Source organism: Chaetodon trifascialis, chromosome 3, assembly GCF_039877785.1.
Source record: "Chaetodon trifascialis isolate fChaTrf1 chromosome 3, fChaTrf1.hap1, whole genome shotgun sequence".
Taxonomy (NCBI): Eukaryota; Metazoa; Chordata; class Actinopteri; order Chaetodontiformes; family Chaetodontidae; genus Chaetodon; species Chaetodon trifascialis.
The window spans coordinates 4,159,699-4,181,647 of NC_092058.1; the positions used below are offsets into that span (position 1 = coordinate 4,159,699).

General features: G+C 44.4%; 1 protein-coding gene across 12 annotated transcripts in view; it reads right to left on the bottom strand.

Annotated features, from left to right (window-relative positions):
* The window catches only part of ptprt (protein tyrosine phosphatase receptor type T), a 320,800-nt gene that overhangs the window by 134,237 nt on the left and 164,614 nt on the right, over positions 1–21,949 (bottom strand). For all 12 annotated transcript variants that reach the window (XM_070992933.1, XM_070992915.1, XM_070992925.1 and 9 more), the window contains exons 12-13: positions 3,732–3,933; positions 1,065–1,167 (exon numbers count right to left, since the gene is read on the bottom strand). In XM_070992933.1, the coding sequence (XP_070849034.1) occupies positions 1,065–1,167; positions 3,732–3,933 (305 nt within the window). The remainder of the gene's footprint in view (positions 1–1,064; positions 1,168–3,731; positions 3,934–21,949) is intronic.

Below are 21,949 nucleotides of genomic sequence, written 5' to 3' on the forward strand. Positions count from 1 at the left end.
TTCTTTCAATCTTTCATATCAACGAGCTGTTGGCAGGGCGCTTCAGCTAAAGTCTTAAGTGACCAGACATTGATTGCCAAATTACCGTTAAACATTCAGGCCTGTCAAGACAGCTTGGAGCTGCATCTCCATGAGGCAGCGGATAAAAAGCCACGAGATGCAAATGACTAATGGCGAAACGTTTCACTGCCAAATTTCTAGAAAGATGAAGTCCCATTCTCTGAGTTCCTTTGCATACAAATTGGACTTATATGTGTGAGTGACTTTAATGGCTCTAAAAGAGACCCTTGAGGAAGGCGAGAGAGGAAAGTGGATTAAAGGAGAGAAAAGAAACAGAGGGTAAGGGGTGAGAGGACAGGAGAGGAGAAAATTAAAGGAAGGGAACAAAGTGGGTACGAAAACAGAGGAGTAAAGAGAAGAAAGACGAGAAGAGGACAGAAGAAACATCAGAAAAATCAACTCCAAACTCGTCACATATCCACTGTTTGCTCAGGACCCCTTTTCAAGGCACTGAGCATCCTTTTAGTGTTGTTTTCAGACATGCAGGGTCATCTGATAGACTTCTACAGACAGTTCATTCGCACTCCCAACGTGTCAAACGACGTAGTGTAAAGAGCAGAAGAGTCCACCTGTGGAGGAGGTTCACAGGTTGTTGTTGGAGATGGAGGCTCACCTTCAAACCAGACGTGAAGGTTGATTTCTTTTGTCAGTGAAGAAAACGATGCACAGAACTTAAGTAATGTATGTTCCTAATGTACTAACTTTAAGCCAAACCAAGCAGTTTTGTTACCTAAACCAAACCAACGTACATCCATGTCACAACGTAAACAAGGTAAGCTTTTAGGAAGCTTTATTGTGAAAGTCTAACCAGATGTTGCCACCTAAACATTGCATGCTTATTATTGATTACTTGGAGCCCTGCAAGCGGGTAAAGGGGTACTTAGTGCCTCAAAAAGTGGTGCCAAGGGGTCCTGATCAAGTGTGACCATGATGCTGGTAAAAAAAAACAGGATTTTCTGTAAAAATAAAAAACCCAAAGATGATGAGACGCAGGTAGAAATTACCTGATTGGTGCGCCACGAGACTGGGCAGGCTTCAGCAGGATGGTGATGGTGGTCTCAGTCTCGTTCAGTGGAGCCTCAGACTCGTACTCTGGCATCATGGGGGCTGAAGGTGAGAAAGGAGAAAGATGGTTGACTACATTCACTGTGGCTGCAGAAATTTAAAATACATTCTGTACTGTGTAGTGATAAATATTACAAATACTGAACTCCACGAAGTCTCATGATTCAATACATGAGGCCGACATTTCTTTTCAGGTTGGTTTACTTTGCAAACGTGTGCGAGTCAGGGCTGTCAAGGCAAACCATGTCTCATTCATTGAATACATGTAAAAAAAAAAAAGTGTTAAACTCTTGAGTTTTAATAAATATCAACAGACAAATATATTATTTAAAACTTTAAAAACAAATCAATAAATCAGCTCTGGCTCTGATTTTATCTCCTAAGAGCAACATAAAGACGGACGTATGCTTCATACATTCTTTTCATTTCACATCTGTCATGGCCTCACATTGGAAGTGCAGCATCTGTGCCGATCTGCGTGAAACGTCAACACTTTTCCCTGATTGTTGTGGCATTTAGGTTATTAACACAAGTCCAGGCCCTCCTCCTATGTTCATCCATCTCAATCTGTCTGCAGCATTTAATTCAAATGTCTTCACCCTTCGGCCTCTGAATGAGATAATGAAGATTGGGGATGGCGTGACATTTGGAGGGAGACATCTCTGTTACATGTGGAAGTGCCATGTTTTGTTTTTTCCCCCCTATTAGCAACATGTTGTTAAGATTTGAAAGGATGATGGAGCCGCGGAGGCTCAGTGGAAAGGTCAACCTGATATCACTGTAGGTGTTGACAGACAGGACAATGCTAATAACGCGCTAGATTCTCTTCTTCTGCGGTTTGATCAGCAATTAACGCTCTGGATTCAGCTGTGCCGGCCAGAGAGGAAAGCATCAGTGCGGCTCATATTTGGGTTTGGGACGTAGCTCACACAGGCGTACGCAGAGGTCCGATTTGTTTGGAGTGGAAAGAAATTGTACCGAGACAAGCTTTCTGAAGGTGACGACTGACTGAGTGATTTTAGCTGGTAAACTGTCTCTGCTTACATTAAACTCTTGAGTTTCCTCGGCAGGAAGAGGAGCTGCTGCCTCTTCATGTGCACAGAGTCCCACTTTGGGAAGCATTATGGGATTGAAAATATATTCCCTGTGGGGTTAAATCTGATATGTGTGCCATTTAATTTACCTGCATTGGTGTAATTCAATAAAGTGATCTTACGCCATGTTTCCATTAAACCCCAAAGCTTCTTCTAACAAAGAAGTGGCCACTTGCTGTGGCGCTGAACAGTTTCCAGGACTGAATGTGTGCATCTGCATGAATATGAAGATATGTAAGTGTTGGGAAAACACTCGCCTGCTCAGCAGAGCCTCTCTGGGTACATTAAGCCTGCAAGGGAAGATTTATGCTTCTGCTGCTTCATATCACACGTGGATTAAATCAAGTGACTCTGATCAATTATGTAATGACATTAATAAACACAGAAGATGCGATAAACTCTCTGCAGATCACCTTGGGGTAGAGAGTTCCGACATTTATACTAATAAAAAGCAGGAAATAACTCAAATAAGGTTGCGCTTAAATATGAAAAGGCAAGTCGCTGCAGTCTTGCTTTGAATGTCAATATCATGATGCTGTCTGTAGCGTCAGTGCACCGCTTGAAAGAAATCTTGGAATAATTCCCAACACGCTGTGCGGGGAATGGATAATGATATGTTGGTTGAGCAGAGCAGATAAATGTTGCTCCGGTGGTGAGTTTGTCACCTCTGCTGGAAACTATGGCAGCCATCCATCCTGTGCTTTACTGGCCTTTGCTACTGTAAATGAAATATGCTAAGATTTCCAGAACGTGCAGCTCTATAGACAGCAGCATGCGTAGCTGTGGCTCTTGCATTCAGCCTGCATGCAGTTAATGCTACTGAACTTAACCTGGACTAATTCCTCACTGCTCATCGCAGCATCCATTTCAACTTCTATATGCATCACAATGTGATTTATCTCCTCTCGATGAGCAACAACGCAACAGTCCTTCAGTGTGTGTCATAAAGCATAAAGCCGGACTTGTGGATTGGAAGAACTTAAGACAACTGGGGAAGAGAGAGGAAGAAAGGGAGGAAAGTGGCCGAGAGACTGGAAGAGGAAAGAGAAGGGGGGAGGAAAACGGCTGGGGGGAGGTAGATAAAGCTGGAGGGAGGCTGAAAGGGTGAATCGAGAGATAAAGGGTAAATACATGCATACAAATAAAGAAAAAGCGAAGGGTTTTTATTTTGCATCAGCCATCCTGTCATTTAAACAACAAAGCAGCTGGAAGAAGAATGGAGACTCCTCTTGTTTCAGGATAAAGAGAAGCATCAAAATGTGAGGCCATTTCAGAGCTCCTGCCACAAACTTTGATTGTTTTCCCTTTTCTGTGGCGCCACTGACATTTTCTGTGGACCGAGGCGGTGACATAAACAGAGGGTTACAAATGGAGAGGAAAAAGTCAGATATGAAAACGGCCCTCAGACGAACAGAAAGCGACTGACATGCCAACCCGTCAGGTGGCCGAACAACAAGCTTCTTCACTCGTTCTGATCAGACAAGCTGTTCACGTCACAACCTGGAGGTTTACCTGCTATCTTGGTGGTGATGCGGGTGGTGACGGGCGGGCCGAAGCCCTTGTTCGTGGAGGCTTTCAGGGTGAAGAAGTAGGTGGTTCCAGGGTAGAGGCCCACGAACAGGTGATGGGTCTCGTTCCTCAGCTTGAACACCCGTCCCCTCTGCGTGGTCAGATCAGCGCTGGGATCTAAAGAGCTCAGGGCCTTGTAGGTAATCTGAAGGCAGACAGGAGACGAACCGTTTTACACATTTCAGCTCTGATGCAGTTTAGTTTTTACTCTTAGCTTCATGACTCCAAATCTGGAGAACTTTCAGAATAAAAAACGTTCGTTTGCTTGTTAAGGACTGACGTTGAGTCTCCTTGTTCTGACAGAACAGCTGCTTTCATTCTGCAAACGACTTTAAATGAAACTAGATTTCTGAAATGCTGCTCTCCGTGTGCATTTTCCATGTCCTACTGAAGAACATCCAAACCTTTCTGCACAACTTTTCATCAACCATCATCATTTCTTTTTTTTTCATTTTCAGCCAAAAACAAACACTAAGCTTCAGAGTGTGACTCCACAATCACTACCACTGTCACACCACAGCAAATCCAACAAGTGGAGCATCTTTTATTAAACGTCATACAAATCAATTTTGGAGTTAAAGCGATGTCGGCACTTTACTGCAGGTCTGTCGTAAGTCTGCCGTCTCCGCATGATATTCGCTCTGAGACCAGGACAAATTGAGCAAATTGACCCATGGTCACTAAAGTGGCAGAAGCACTTCAAAGAACTGTCAATGTCTGTTGTAATGTTGCTACTGGCTAGTTTCCACACTGCACAGATGTCAATGGGTGCACACATGGACACGCACACACGCACAAACACACACAGGGCATAACTCTGGAGGACAGCTGTCATTGTGAATGACAGTCAGCACAAAAGTGTATTGACGGGTGGGAAAAAAAAAAAAAAAAACCATTAAGAGCCATTCAATGAGCATGTGTGTCTGTTTCAGGGTCTCTCAGTGCATTTCAGGTGGTATTTCAGCCACAAAGTGAGAAAAAATACTAGATATATGAAGCATGGAGGTACAGAAGAAGAAAGAACAAAAGAGGAGGACACAAAGAGAGAAACAGGAATGAACCAGAAGGCACTCAGTGGAGCGGAAAGCTGCGCTAACGCAGAGCGTTAGCCTCTGGAATGGCTCATGTTTGCTGTCATTAGTCTTCTGGCTTTGACTTCTTTTCAGAAACATGAGGGCAGCACTGTTTGACCGAGTGCCAAAGCAGGAATGCACAGAGGAAGATGTACAAAGTCTTACAAAAACAGAAAATATCTAAACCAAATCTCATGCTCAAATTCAAGAAATGCTACAGCTGAGAGCGCCCAGCGGACCAAATCAGATCCAAACCCGGATAACGGCGAAGTCTGACATACATTATAAAGCAGCTGCAGCGCTTTGAATGCATGTGAACTCATCTCTTCGTGTTTCCTGTCACACCGCGCTCTGATCAGTCCACTACAAAGTCTCTAGGACAGAGTGAATGAGACACAGGACTGAGTTAGATACTGAGCTTCAGCTTACAACAAACCAACGTGTCACAATGACACCAAAATCTGCTCTGATGTCTTTCAATTTTGCTTTCAATTATCTGCGATAAAGCTGCTTTGACATACAGAGCAAAGAGCTAGAAAGAGACGCATGTGTGGAAGAGAAGGACGGAGGAAAAGGAAGACGTGCAGCGACGGAGACAAAGAGCTGCAGTGAAGGTCCAGGTTCAGATGTTTGGATGAGATTATCTTCAAGATGATCTTCACATCTCTTTCCATTTGGCCTTCCTGTTCTCAGTTTGCCAATGCCATGCCGATAATGAGCTCTGAACTGGAGACTGACGAATTCAGTTACGCTTGTGACCAAAATCACGCTGAACTGGAAAAAACTGAAACTGAAAGAAACAGTGAGGAAGGAAAGAAACGAAGGAGCCAAACTGCGGCTGAACGACAGGGAGCAAGGAGGAGAAAGCAGGCGAGCAAAAGGAAAGAGTGATAGCGAGTGATGCAGATGGATGTTTGTGTAGAGCAGGTACCTCGGAGGCTGGAGGTGACGCCTGTGTGTGTGTGTGTGTGTGTGTGTGTGTGTGTGTGTGCGCACACGTGTGTGTTTCTGGGGCTGCTTGTCGCTCCATTAGCGGACTCAAATCAAAAGCGCTGACAGCTGGGCGCCTCACTTCGACTATAGGCCTGCAGGCTGGAGTGGTGATGTGTGAATGCATGACTGTGTGATGTGTGTGTGTGTGTGTGTGTGTGTGTGTGTGTGTGTGTGTGTGTGTGTGAAGGAGACGGGAAATGCAAGGTTCAAGGGTGGAAGAACAGAAGGACGCTAAGAGAGAAAGCAAAAACAAAGTGAGATGCAGCTGAAAGACTGTTCAGCGAATGTGGATTTTCTGGCTGGAGTCCCTGAAGGGACGGTAGCGTGCAGTGAACTCAAATTCCACTTTGGATGCATGATGCAACAGGCTGCGCTCGTGTTTTTCATATTGCAGTTTGTGTGAAGCGAGCTCGACTGGGTTGTTTTCGCCCTTTGGTTGAACGCGTCTCTTGGCATCCTCTGGCGGGAAACGCTTGAACCTCTAAGCGCTCCCAATGTCGGCGTAAAGGAGCAACACAAGTAGCTTTGGACAAAAACTCAAAGTATGTGATGTGATTTAGCTTCTGATATGTTGATGCTGGGGTTGTTTCTGAGGATGGCGGTGGCTGTAACAGAGGGCAGAAGGTCAGATTTGTATGGCTGGATGTCTCATTTCTGTCATGAATTCCCCGTCTAAGTGCTGAATGCCGCCGTGCCCACTTGGCCAAAATGAACCCGTCCAGAGTTTAAATGAAGTCCTGCACGAGTTCGTTTTCCTATATTATCATTTTGTTTTGCTGCCAGTGGGCCGAGAGAGGACAATGAGTTTTCTTCTCCACTTTCCCAGGCACTTAACTCTCCCGACGCGGCGCAGACAGACAACTTAACGCCACTCAGATTGAGGAACTTGGGGCGAAACCTTCAGCCAATAGAAGCCGGCGGTCTAAAATGCAGCAGAGAGCCCTCGACAGAGCGGCAGACGTCTCCCAGGCCTGAAAGTTGGCCCGGCTGGATGAATAAAACATGTTAAATCAATAGCTATTTATACAGACTGGGACTGAGGGGCTGGAACAATAAAATATCATCTATTTCATCTACGCTGCAGTTTTGGTTTGCACATCGATGGCCGTTATTTTATAAGTCATGAATGGCTCTCTATATTTTTATGAGCTTTACGATCTCTCTCTCTGTCTGCCTTTGCTCTCCTTTCACTCTCACCCTTTCTCTCTTCTCCCTCTCTCCATGTTATTGTGATAGACTCTGTCTCTGTTTTATCACTCTCTCCATTTAGGCGAGTATTTTCTGTACATCCTCTTGTATTTCCCCTCCATCTCTCTCTCTCTCTCGCTCCTCACTTGCCCTCGTCACCCATTTCCTCTGACTATTTTCCAGAGGAGGAGTCTGGGTCATAAACCTCAGGTGTACTCTCTCCTTTCCGCCCCGTCTCCCTTTGTGTCACCCCTCCTTTCTCTCCTTCTCTCTCTATACTTGATGTACTTGGAATCGGTAGAGCCATAAAGCTCAGGTTGTTTTATTGGCCAATGAAAAGGCAGGCGTGCAGCAGGGCAGTGCATCTTGGGTAATAGAGTGTGCGTCTGTGGGGGATAACTCACCGGAGGGAAGCTGCATGTGTGAGTATGTGCGTGTGATTGAATTAGCGAGAAAGCGGGAGGGGGAGGTGGAAAAGGGAGGAAAAGATCAAGAGAGAGGACGCGAAGAGGGAGGAAGGTGAGACAGAGAGACAGGAAAGAGAGAAAAATAAAGGATGTGTGGAAAGAGAGAGGGACAGACGAGACAGACGAGAGACGCAAAGACAGAATGCACTTTTTAGCATCTTTAACTTTTTGTCTTTATAAAAAGACAAACCAGGTGTCGTGGACAGATGAGGCAAAGATTTTTTCTTATTTTACAACCTTTCAACAGGTCTAATAAACGTATAAATCCAGTGCAAAGGGTCCCTGATGAGACAGCCAAGCTCGTACCTGTGCAGGTGTTTGTGCGTCTGTTGATGCATGCGTGTTGTGCGCCCACACACACCACTGTGTGTGTTTGTCCATGCAGAAGATTGATGCTGGTGCGTATAAGAAGTCTACCTTTTACCTCGGCGTCCTCTTCATCACACACACACACACACGCCGCAGCTGCAGCGTGTGTGTGTGTGTGTGTGTGTGTGTGTGTGTGTGTGTGTGTGTGCCCTGCTGGGCTGCATTATTTTGAGCTCCAGCCAAGCTTTATGAAAATAAACAATGTTTACGAGGCGCCGTCGCCGGATCGGCGCCGCAGAAATGCTATTTCAATTCAGTTTTGTCATTTTCCATTTTTTATTCTCCGTGCTCCCGTTTGTTTTATTAGAAAATATCCAGTAGCTTCATTCCTCCCTATTTCAGCGTCGCCGCGCTCTGTTGTGTTGAATCAAGTGGGAACGATGTGACGTGTTTGCTCCGTTTTGTTTTGCTACCGTTCATTTGAGTGGAGCTTCAATTTGTTTGCTGCATCTCTACTTTTTAAGCATTTAGCCGAAGCTCTCCTCCAAAGCGGATTAAAGCAGTATGAAGAAATAAAGCAGGCTCCAGGGCTGGGATTGTAAAACATTATCTGTTTCATCTAAGCTGCAGTTTTTCACATCAATGGTGGCTCTAACTCAGATTTTTATGGGCAGCACAATCACTTTTTTGCCCTTTGTCTTAAATCTCTTCAGTCTCGCTGTCATTTCTCTTATAACCTTTGTTTCCTTTGCTCTGTTCTACACTGAGGATCCATCGTTTGAAGCTATTTATGGACCTTCTCCATGCATTTTAATAACAACAACAAACCTTTTCATCTTTTCTCTTTCCTTTTTAGACCCCTTGTTAAACGATATTCACAAGATGAAGGTGACTTTGTTTAAAGGTGTTTTGTCTCAAAATGCATTAACTAACCCCCAAAAATGATCCCGATCAGGCACTGAAAAGGGATCATGCATCATTCAGCGTGCTTCCTCTCGTGTGACGCCAACGTACGTGAGATTTGAAGCGACATGAACAGCAGCAAAATCAGCTCTTTGCTCCTGCAGTTCATGAAAGACAGAAAACTGCATTTGAGGTTCTTCATTCTCTGAGCTGAAGCTCTAAAATTAAGTGAGGGTGTCTGATGGCCTGCCAGGGGGCCTGGAGGATTTCAGGTTCATAAAGGGGGCCATCAGGCTCGTATCATACTCAGGCAACACAACCGGCCCTCCGTCGTTCTTCAAATCTTAAAGAGAAATGTATGAAGAAGCTGTTGCAGGTGTGATTCTTTTCCAGCCTCTTAAAGTTGACGCCATGGTCATCATCTGTATGACAAGTGTGAAACTTGTAGTGATTGTCAACGCAACAACTTCAGTCGAAGATTTCAAACACAGCACGTCTTCTCCCATCTACCATCCCGCCCCTGAACGCACCTCAAGACACGAACAACGAAGTAAGACGGGGAAACCTGCCATCTCAAATCCACTCTCAGACTGTGTTTTGACACTTCCTGTCCTGCTCATTAGACGCTGTCTCCAATATGAAAAGAGACTATTTTACAGACCTCGTCCTGCCCCTTAATGCACAACAAAGAAGATATTCGAAATCTTTTCTCTGAAGTTCCAACATACAAAATAATAGTTCCTTTCCCGGGATGCTGACATCAGACTCTGCACTACCTGTGTCAAGGCTCAATATGCATATAATCCTGTCAGTCTCTATGCGGCTTGACATCCACAATCCTGCCTTCTGAAAAAACGAGAACAGAGCAGGAGGACCTTTGATAAGCCTGTCTTATAGTTGCATTATATAAAACCTGAATAAAACTCTTCTTCTTCTTCTCCTTCTCCCCTGCTCACCACGTATCCCTGCACCTCCTGCCTCGCCCTGTAACTTAGTAGGCACCTATTGTTTTAAGTTCCAGCATTTCTGTTTTTAGAAGTTTCCATTTGGGACAGACTGTTCTTCAGCTTCCCGGCTTTAAAATGTCAAGACATTCTGGGTCACTACGAATAGAGAGGCAAACACACACACACACACACACACAAACACAAAGACATACCACTCCAAAGATGCGTGGACATGCAAAAATCCCTAATAAATGACAACACGCATGCAGATGCACATGCATACGTACATAAAAACACAAATGGGAATGAGATCTTTGGATTTTCTTCGTCACACTTTTCTATTGTTCCCGTCTAGATAAGCTAACTGGAGGAAGAAATGGAAACAGACAATAGCGCGCTAATGTTTCGTGGCCGCGCCGCTTCTATTGTCCTCATCGACTATTGATAAGCAAACAGACGCAAGAGAGAAAGACAGAAGGACAGAGCGAGCTGAGGACTATATATAGCATGATAAAATTTCCAGGCCGCAGTATTGTTCTCGCTGAGATGAATATACACAAGAGGGAGATGGAAAAGGAAAAAGAGAGAAAGAGAGATGAGCAGTGGACCAACAATAATCAAGCTTCCTAAATAGCCGCGCTGTTAATCACTAACAAAGGCCTCAATCGCTTAATCAGGCCGTTCTCTGAGCAGGCGAGAGGCAGCTGGGAGGAGCGACGAGTCCTGGGAGTATAAAATTCAACAAATAACAGGATACGAGAGCCTCAGAAAGCTCTCCGACGGTGTCATTTGTCTGCTATGGCAGCCCGCTGCGACCGAAGTTCACATCAAAATCAATACCGCCCCCATCACAGAGAGTATCAAAGAGGAGAAGCCGGGTTCACGCTGGAAAAGGTGATCAGAGATGGAGCATTAATACCACTCCAGAAAGTCAGCCGGTGGTGACAGTTTGACGGGAAACGGCCTGAATCCGCATCCGAGTGACGCTTGTTTGACAGCCACGCGGCAACTTCCTGCCAGCCGAGCTGAGACGAGTGACAGAAAGAGCACTCTCCCTCTAGATGCTAATGTAGGCCACACATTTCTTCTGTTCTCACTCCCACATTAGAAATCATTTGCTGACAGGCTATTCAGCGCAGATTGGCAGTGATTTACGAGTGTACTGTGAAATGCGTTTTGCATGTTGTGCCTATGACATTTTCCACGTATCAGCAAGTTACAGTAATGAAAAATAGACACAACCCTGAGGCTCTGTACATCTTTTTTTCAGCTTTTGGGTCCTGTTTCTCTAGATGGAAATGTGGAAATCACTAACTTCGGTCTTTTATTGCTTTTAAATCAAATTTTTATTCTGTATTTGACAGGAAGAAAGTCCTGAAGGAGCAAGAGAGGAACGAGCTTTGGCACATTTTGCTGGAGGACAGGAGGAAGTCAGGTGACGTAGGATAACGGGTTAGAAAGGCTGTATGTGGAGAAGGTGGGTGGGTGGGTGAGTCAGATAAATGCAGGGTCTTCACCCAGGACACCAAAATTCAGAGCTGGCTGATTTCAACTTAAATAAGGGAAAGAAAACAGAAACAGACGTACTTTAAGCAATGATCTTTGCCCAAATCTGATCCAGGAATGTTGTTGCCTAAATGGAAATGGAACAGAAACCATCTGACAATGAAGGTCTGGTACCATGAAGGTCCAAAACACCTGTCGATGGGACTGTATGGTGATGAACGCTGTCTTTGAAGCTGACATGTGGATTCATTGTCAATCAACCTGTTGAGTCGTTTAGATATCTGGATGTGCTGAAAAGCAAATAGGAGAGCTCTAATTTCAATGTTCATCAAGATTAAAGGTTGCCCTCTTCCCAAAGTGACTCAGTAAAGAGGAAATATAGTCAAAAAACACATTAAGAATGACCTCAACAGAAGAAAAAATGGCTGCACAAGCGGGCAATAAAGGAGCGAAACAAACAAACAAACAGAGATGAGGCCTTCGTGCTGTGGCAGCGAGGTAGAAAAGGAAATATCAGACAAAGAACGTAAAGATGTGACAGGTGAAGACGTCGCTGATTAAAGTATTCTGACTGTTATTGATGTAATTGTCAGGTTAACTATGATAATACACGTTAACGACGCTATCACAACTCAAACTTTAATATGCTGAGATGAAGAAGCTCTGAGGTCAAAAACCTCTCGTGGAAGAAAAGATCTGGCAACCACAGCTGCAACGTGAAGCCGGACGGCTGAAACTCTGCACTTCTGCAATGAATATTTAAGATGCGCGAAGGAAAAGCAGAGCTGCATCACTCTACACAAGCACACAGTGACACACACACACACACACACACACACACACACACACACACACACACACACACACACACACACACACACACACACACACACACAGGTGTAAGTGATACTAGGCCATCCCCCCGCAGGCCAGACAGGCAGTGTGACAGAGTAAACGGGGTCAGCAGCTCAAGGACTCGAAAGCTGCGCTAAATATAGTCCATTATTGACAGAAGTGAAAAAAAGATACAGAGGAAGAGAGGAAAGGAGATGCTGAGGAGACAGAAGATGAAAATTCTGGATGAAATTGCTTCTCAGTCTTCAGTATTCGTGTCTCTATTTTTGTCTTTAAGTCTGAAAAGTGGAACTTATTTCTGACCCTACACAGCCCAGAACAGTATTTTTATGTCTTTAAGTCTGTTTCTTTAAGTCTCTCTCAGATCATGTTGAAACAGAAGAAACACAACAGCCTCTATGCGTGCGTGTGTGTGTGTGTGTGTGTGTGTGTGTGTGTGTGTGTGTGTGTGTGTGTGTGTGTGTGTGTGTGTGTGTGTGTGTGTGTGTCATCTGTCTTCTGCTGCTGAGCCTCACACACTTCTGCAGGGCAGCGCTCTGCAGAGATCCTCGCTCGCCGATCTTAATCAGCAGTCTGAGGGTGTGTTAGCGTTCGCCTCTCAGACTCAAAGTGAACTTCCTGTAAGAGACGGCGTTCAGCTTTGAGTCTGGCGCTCGACGCCGGCTGAGGTCAAATCCACAAACAGGCGACTTGTCGGTAAACAGTTTTCGCAAGGGAGCGCTGGAGTCGTCTTTGTTCAAGGCCCGTTCTGTGATCCACGTTCAAACAAAGGGGCGCGCTGACCCCTCACGACGGGGAAAGCAGGAAAACCGATTGGCCGGGCTATTAGTGGCACTAAAATGGACCAATAGTGTCACTAATGAGCTCCGAAACAGCAAAGACGCTTATTTTCATCAGTACAACTGATTCTCATCTCATCATCACTCATCTTCATCTGCTCATCCGGGGTCGGGTCGCAGGGGCAACAGCTTCAGCAGGGGACCCCAAACTTCCCTTTCCCGGGCCACATTAACCAGCTCTGACGGGGGGATCCCGAGGCGTTCCCAGGCCAGTGTGGAGATATAATCTCTCCACCTCGTCCTGGGTCTTCCCCGTGCCTGGAACACCTCCCTAGGGAGACGCCCAGGGGGCATCCTTACCAGATGCCCGAACCACGTCAACTGGCTCCTCTCAGATTAAGATTAAGAGATTAAGATTTTTACTTTATTGATCACTGCACACGCCATGCTTCGTGAAATTATTTTCTCGGCATTTGACTCATCTCCTCCGCGGCAGGAGCGGTGGGCTGCCAGCCGACGCCGGCGTCCGGCGCTTCCTCGTCACCATTGGTCAGGTGGTGACCTTCTTGCATGTTTCTGGTGGGGGTTATTTAAGGAGGAAACCCTGGGGGAGAACATGCACACAGAAAGGCCCCCTTTATTTCCTCGAGACGCCAGCCACCCTCCTGAGGAAACCCATTTCGTCCGCTCGTACCCGCGATCTAGTTCTTTCAGTCATGATCCAGCCCTCGTGACGACAGGTGAGAGACGGAACGAAGGCTGACCGGTAGATCGAGAGCGTTGCCTTCTGGCTGCATTACTGTCATTTATTTTGTTGGAAAAATTACAAATTGGCCATTTGGAGCTACATTACTCCAACATAAGTGAATATCTGGAATACCCATGATAACGTTAAAATACGGATAATTTCACTGGCTAAAACCTAAAATTCTGGGGGGTTTTTTAAGGCCATCCCGGTTTCTTAAGAAAACATTGATTTTCCTAAGTTATACTTAAGATGCTCGATTTTGCAAGTCAATCTGATGACCTCTGCGTTGCCATCTCTGAGTCGTCACATGCGCCGTTGGATTTCTGAGCCGTTTTCTAACTTTTTTTTTTTTCCTCTGAGGCGAGCCGCCATCGCTCAGTAAACAGTAAACAGAATCGATGGCGAGATCACCTCAGGCGACTGCTGCTCTCCTAATGAGAATCAATCATTCCTTTGTTCAGAGAGCGGCGATAAGGGGGGAGAACGGAACAACTATATGTCTGCAGTTTCTACAGAAATCAACAACTTGGAACAGACTAACTCACTGAAATAAATGCCAGACTGGTTGCCAGTATTGATTTTTGTGATTGATTAAAGGCCTTGCTCGAAGGAGGAATTGGAGAGTAAAGTTATTCACACACAAGAGCAGACTAGAATAACTACATACTGTACGAGCATCTGCTGCGTTCAGTGCCTGAGAGAGAGACTGCAGGCTTAAAGTCACATGAGTTGATCGACTATCCGCCTGAGAGCTGAACTTCTGCATTAACGAGAGCAGACGGTCAGTGTTCAGACGACTGAAGACGAGAACAACACGAACATGACCATCAGTGATGAAGAAAGTGGTTTTTATGTTACATGTAAAGTCAGCTCTCTTTACTGGTTTTAAGTCACTTAAGGTTAAAGGGCACACACACACTGAAAAACACAGACTATTTATTTAGTCTGCAGAGATGTTTACCTCACAAAATCTGCCAAAATATGTGTACTTAGGCCACTTTGGAGTAGTTCAGCTGGAGAGCCCTCACGCCATATTGTTTACCGGCTTTAAATAAGAGGCGATGGTGATGTTTGTCAATTAACCCTTAAACAGGCAACGTGTGCCAGGAAATACACAATCTTAAACATCCTGTAGGGGGTGTACTGGGAGGTTTTCACTAATCAAGTTAGCATTTATCAAAAGTCTTGTCTGGTATTAGCATCTAGATCACATAATTTGGTTCAGACTATTTTGCATCGTTTCGTCAGCCTGATCAGAAAACATCATGGCCTGTTTCGTTGGGGGTAAATAATCATATGTTGTTCATACTTATTTTCAATAAAACAACAACAGAAATTCTTAAAATTAATTGGGACATTTGTCTAAACATTCTGATGAAGAAAAAATGTTCCAACTGTGTTTGTGGATTTACGTACGTATGCCAGATTAGGGGTAGAAATTTGGTCAATGTGCATTACAAAATTTTGCTTCAAACTGGAAGGCATGTTAATAATTACTGCAGTACCAGATATTATCATGCATAGCTGTGCCTATTACAACATTATAACTGTATTTTACTGAAAAAAATATCTATTTATTTTCAAGCAGGGCATCTCGGCTAGGTCCTTTTATGCAAAAAGAAAGGAAAGCACAGGGATGAGAGTGATAGAGGAGATCCCTGCAAGTTCCTCTGACTCTGAATCAAACTGTGATGAAGATGAGGAAGTAATTTTCAGCCAGCATGAGATACAGGCAGTGAATGAAGGCAGTTCTGGTGAGGAGGATGAAAGTTCTGATGAGAAGGATGAAGAGATGGATCGCAGTACAAAGTCCAAATGAGCAAAGGGATTCAGGTGACAGTAGTTTTATCTAGGTACACTTATATGTGCAATCCATACAAATGTATGTATGTAGTAGTCAGTGGCTTGTATCGCCTCCCTGAGGGCAGAAGTTCAAAAAGGATGTGGCTGGGGTGGGAGGGGTGAAAAATATATAAAATACTGTGGAAATATAGACAGCATAAAAAAAAAGTTTCTCCAGTGTTCATTGAGAAAATGAAATTGCTGTTTTGTTGTTTTTTATGTAATCTTCAGTGCACAAAAAGTTCATATGTTCATCATGTTCAGTTTTGGTGTCACTTTTTTATGAGATTAAGATGGATTGGTAAAAATGAACAAAATCAACTTTAAAAGTGCTATGTGTAATGTAAATGAACAAGGAATACAACAATTTATAATAGATCCTCATCAAATTGAACATCAATATGTTTATCATTTGTACCCTTAATAGGGCAACGTATCCTGGGAGATACAACTCATAAAATCCAAAATATTGAATATATATATATATTGAATGTGGAAATATTTTTCTTAGGGCCTAAAGAGATGAGTGATAACATGAAATTATTTATTGCAACTTTTTTTCCACTCCTGCCTGTTTTAGGGTTAAAATCAAGTGCTGTGGGGGTTTGGCCTCCACTGCAGAGGGACTGACTGAACAGCTTAGTGTACTGCTGAGCTCCCCATGGCTGATCAATTTAGCTCTTCAGGCTCTCCCTGAACTCCTTTACATGCACAAAACGAAGAAAACGAATGTCGCCCTCAGACGCGAGTCGATTAAAACCTTAACGGCGGAGATGCTCTCCAGATTAGGCTGAAACATGAAAATCGTTGACCTGTTGTTTGGTCGAATCTGAAAAGCTGCGATCTCATGATTTGCTTCACTGCTTCATCCTAATCAATGTGAGCACCGGCGTCTGTTGAGGTAGCGGGGGTTCAGGAACGACTCCGCAGAGACCAGCAGGGAGGCCGGCTGGCAAACAGAGAGGACCTGCAATGCACCGACGGCCTGATGAGGCAATCAAAGAAGGGATTGACAAGGTCATGATCTGTGTGCGCACAAGTGTGTGTTTCAGTGCTCGTCTGCTCTCAGTTCAGTGACTGCCAATAGGCCGTATATCTGTGTGTTATCTGAGGGGTCATAGAGGGCAGGTACAGCTGCAGGGGGAGACATGGCAGACAGCGTAGTGTCATTTGAACCACCGGGGAGGCGGTCAGTTATACGTATAGCTAGGTGTGTGTTTTAAGGTATCTAAACAGCTGATGCAGTTTATGCAACATGCAAACGATGGATATTTTATCAGAAAGAAACTTCTTGCATTCAATAAAACTGCTTGACACCCCAAATTAAAATCTTCAGTTCTTGTCCTTAAACCTTAAACAGCGCCGTGCCAGTTTGAGACGATCAGAGCGAAAATCCTGCATCAAATTTGATCTAATCTACTCTGCAGGAAAGCAAAGGCCACTTGTCACGATGTCCGGTTCATCCCACGTCCACCAATCACATTCATTATTTTGGATTAGACATTTAAACAAGACAAATTCTCCATCCGATTGGCAGCGACCACCCAAACTGGAGGCTGGGATAGACTCATTTGTCAGTAATTGTGCGGTGGCTGATGGAAAGGTCTGCTGTGACTGCGACTAAATGTCAGCTAAGAATGACATACTGATCAGATTAAGTGCCAATTAGACGCGCCATGCCAATTTAAGAAAACCAGTGAAGCCTTGTAACGCATTAGTCTAATCTGGTGTAACTGTGCTGCCTGATCTCCAGAGGAATTCATTTAGAACAGCAGCTTATTTCATAAAGTTTAGTTTCCAACAACAACAGATTTCCATGCTTGATGAATCCATATTCTTCAGACTGGATTGTCCTGATTGTGAGGTGGTTCGTGAAATAGTCACAAACTTCAATCTATCAGATTTGTGTGCATGGCTGACCTGTCAGCCCTCCCAGGGTGCCCCTGATTGTTACCCCTCCCAAGGTTGGCTGTAAAGGTGACGCACTGCAAGATTGCCAGGTGCATAAATTCACAACATTTCCTCATTATGGAAAGAAAACACATTACGCTTCCCTCAAAGCTAATTAGCTATGTGTTAGCAGAAGACGCTTAAATCCTGTGTGAAACCACAGGATGTGGCTCTAATCGGTCTGATTGAACATTGCAGATTTATTGATTTATTTAAGTGGCGTTGAATGAGAGCGACAGGACGCGGTGCAGGCGTGAAGTTTTGCAGTCGGCTGAGCGTCACGAAAAAAATGGAAAGTTTGTGTCCGTGTGAATCATAGAGAAAAATCTTTTTATTGTCTATTTGTTCCTTTTCTCCTTTTCCTTCTTATTCTTGCTGTTGTAATAAGTACATTTCCCCAGCGTGGGATCAATAAATCTTATCTTAAAATGTATGGAAACGTACAGTCGGATTGTAAGGGGTTTATTTTTTGTGGTTGTTTGTTTTTGTTTTGTTTGTTTGTTTGTTTGCTTTCTGCAGCATGAACACAAATGACAGCTGCTGCAGTTGCACAGAACTGCTTCAGAATCGTCGCTCTTCCCTCCTGCATCCACGAAAAAGACAGTCATAGTTTTGTTCCTCAAGATCTTTGTTCTTCAAATCGTGGCCTATGTTTCCCTCTCATCTCGCCCACTTCACCTCCACCCACCCCTCGCACTTCATCCCTCCATCACATTTTCCCCAGACATCATTTATCCCCTCTCAGATGAATAGGACAAGAGGGGGCGAGCAGGGGGGCATTGGTCCCTTTAGATCTCACCCAGATGTTTCCTTTAATCCTGTAATTAGCTGCAATTATAGTAATGGATGCAAGAGATGAAGTGATCATATTTGCACACTGAATTAATTCATGTAATCACGCCATACGATGAATGCGCTTCCTTTCGGACACATTTCCACTCGCTCACTCAACACGTTTTATCTCCAGCCCCTGTTCTCTCTTGGTTCTTCTCATTTTCCTTATCTCTCACAATTCTCCACCTCTACCCATCTATCTCACCCTCCCACCTCCTCCCCCCGTCCCTCTCATTGTCCTGGGTCTAATTCATCTGGTTTCCTCCCTGAAAAGCGAGGGAAAGAGATGAGGAAAAAAAAGAAAACACCAGAGACAACAGAGCAGGATGGGACACAACAAGGGCCCCTTTAGATGTTGCAGATGATGCCTTTAATCCTGTCAATAGCTGCAATTATAGTAATTATCTCTAATAGCAGCGCATTGTGTTGAGGCTCTGATATGTTTAACAGATGATGCTGAGTCGTGCCGCCTCCGTCGGGCAGAGAGGGCAGGGAGCTTAGACTCACATTAATGAAACTCACAAAACAAGGCGAAACTGATGACGGTCCTGAGAGGTTTACAGACTTGCCAGTGATTTTCAAGCTCCGAGTCGAGGTCTAATGGAGGTCCCTGAGACGGTGCTCTCTTCGAAAGAGAGAAAGCAGAGACTGGAGACTGACGTAAAGAGGTGAAAAAGGCTTGAGATAAAACAGAAGCACTTAAACAGCAGGAAGATGCTGCCAAAATAAGATACGCTTGACTTCCAATATATGTGACGCTGAAAACAGGCTGAAACACAGCATATATTCTCGACAGAGGTGAGAAATTAGTGAGATGTGTTTAGAAAAGAAGCGTGTTCAAACGCCTCGAAACGAGCTGTGCATATTCCCTCACATGCAAACAGAGCGGCTCGTCGCAGCCTTCAGGTGACGGAAAATGTAGTTAGTTAAAGTTAAAAATCAATAATTTTAGTCATTTATCAAACAAAAATGCAAAACATTCTCTATTTCCTGCGTCCAGCTCTTTATCATGTGTATTTTTACAGTTTTTAGACACAATGATTATTAAAAAAAAATGCTACATTGATAAATAAGAAAAATAAAAATGACTTTCAGTCGTGGTCGTGGTCAAAAAGCAAAATATGTTTGGAGTTTTTTTTAAAGGAAGGTTTGAAATCCACATTATGCAAATCAAGCACGACTTAATTTGGCAGTTTCTGATTTCCATAGCAGTGCAGAGGTGTATTAAGAGCAATTTATAACTGAGGGTCAGAATACAAAAATGATCTCTGAATTTTAAGCAGGTCGTGGCATCAGAAGACAGCGAGAGCACAGAGCTTTGGTCCGTGTGTCAGCGCCAACACAAAGGAGGAAGAGGAGGGCTCTTCTTCAGTCCAGCTCTATATGCAGCACAGATATATAACAGAAGAAACTTTGTCCTGAATAAACACACATTTTTTTCAAACTCCACACACACTCCTCCTCCCAGCTGCACACATCTTCTCTCTCACACACACACATTCACAAACTTAACACACTTAACTTCACACACTCCTCACACACACTTTTCATCATTTGCTAACTCAGTTTCTCTCTCACGCACTCACACAAAACTTATTCAAGAAGCACACATCCCTCTGGTTCTTCACTCTTTTTCACACACACACACACACACACTCGCGCACACACGCGCACACACGCGCACACACGCGCACACACACCCTAATAGCCCTGCCAGGTCTTGGTGTGAGGTAGCTCCTTGATGCAGTGATATAAGAGGCAGACAGTAGACAGAGAACGGGTCAATAATTCATTAGATAGAGGGCTCAACTCAACTTCAACCTGAATACACAGTCTTTGACCACACACACACACACACACACACAAAGCGTACACCCACATCTCTCAATCTGTCTCTCTATCGCACTCCCTCCCAAACATTGTCTCACGGGCTTTCAGGGGATGAGTCTCTCTTCCACTTTCTCTTCATTTCCAAGTCCTACTTTTCTCTCTCTCCTTCTGCTACAATCTACACTCGCCTCTCAATTGCTGCTCAAAGATAATTTCATATGCATGTTCGCATCTATTCCTGGATATAACTCATATTTGATAGGGATGCGACCCGACAGTGATGCATTAGATTAAACCTGACAAACGACGCTGCTGTTTCTGCACCTGAAGGTTCCAGATTGATTTAAATAAAGATCAAGTCGCTGCTCGGCTTTCTTTAAATTGCTGCCGCTCGTTGCCCTCTGTGACATTGCTCAGTTAAGCTGCTACAGTACAGAAGTATCACAACTCTGCCTTACAGAAATGACCGAAATGATCATTTCAAGCACATATTCTCACACATACACTATATTGCCAAAAGTATGTGGACACCCTCGTCCAACAGTTTGGATACAGCCATTTCCTCAACTCCATGAGGTTCAGATCAGGATAGCAAGACGAAGAAGAGTCTGCAAACACAAATCCAAATCCACTTTATGACCAGCAGGTGCATCAGATGAATACGTCTGGTTAAAAGTCTAAAAAGCAATCGATGTGCAAATAATGACAGAAGAACTGTGATTCTTGCTGTTGATTAGAAAACATTTGCAGCTGCAGTTTGACCAGCCTGAGCCTCCCCTGTCTGTCCTCACGCTCTACTGTCCTCGTTCACTTACGTGTTATTCTTGGAAAAAGTTGCTCAAGTTCGTTGACTGCTCGGCTTTTCTTTCGCTCTCTGTTCGTTTGTATCATCTGTTGCTGTAAAATAATGCGTAAATCAATATACTTCCCTTATAAAAATACAATGATCTGTTTCCCTCGTTCTCCATTTATCTCTCATGTCTAGCTAGTTCTGCCTCATCCCAGCGGCGGCTGACACTGTGTGGCTGCAGACAGACAGACAGGCAGGCAGGCAGGCAGACAGACAGACAGGCAGGCAGGCAGGCAGGCAGGCAGGCAGGCAGGCAGGCAGGCAGGCAGACAGACAGACAGGCAGGCAGGCAGGCAGGCAGGCAGGCAGGCAGGCAGACAGGCAGGCAGACAGGCAGGCAGGCAGGCAGACAGACAGACAGACAGACAGGCAGGCAGGCAGGCAGGCAGGCAGGCAGACAGACAGACAGACAGAGACTCTGGACTTTCTGCGGCTGTTGTAATAAAGCAGAAAGCTGCTGGAGGGCCAGCCAAGGTGAAATAAGAGATCTGGGACATGAGATCAGCATAAAGCTTCGGGATCAAACCTGCAACCCTCTGCTTCACACACTGTCACAACCCAGTAGTTTCAGTCCAAACTGATATCCGTGTGAGAAAACAGACCGTCTGTGTTCTGTGTGTTTGGTCAGAGGTCAGACAGTATTGTCTTCACAGTCCGATAAAATCCAACAGTGCAAAGTTATTGTAAAAGTTAAAACTATTTCAACTTCTGCTATGAATTCAGAGTTCTTCAAAGTTAAACTTAATTTAAGAGTCAATTAACTTATCAGTCCAAATAAGATAAACTTCTGTAACGGGACCAGAACTTGTAGCTAGTTAGTTAGCTTGATATCAATAGAATAATCGATATTAACTAACCTATTTTGCATTTATAGTTAAAGAGACTTTCAGGATATGATCAGGATTTTAATTTCAGGATGAGCTTTTGCAGACTCATCTGTCAATATCATGCAAACAATACAACAACACCACCAGCTGCAGCCTCAGCAGCACATTTCTGTATCTGTGTCTCAAAAACTGCATGAGTTCACAAAGCAGAGCAGCAATGGAGGGTCGCACAGGTGCACCGCTGCCCAGTACAAACCAGC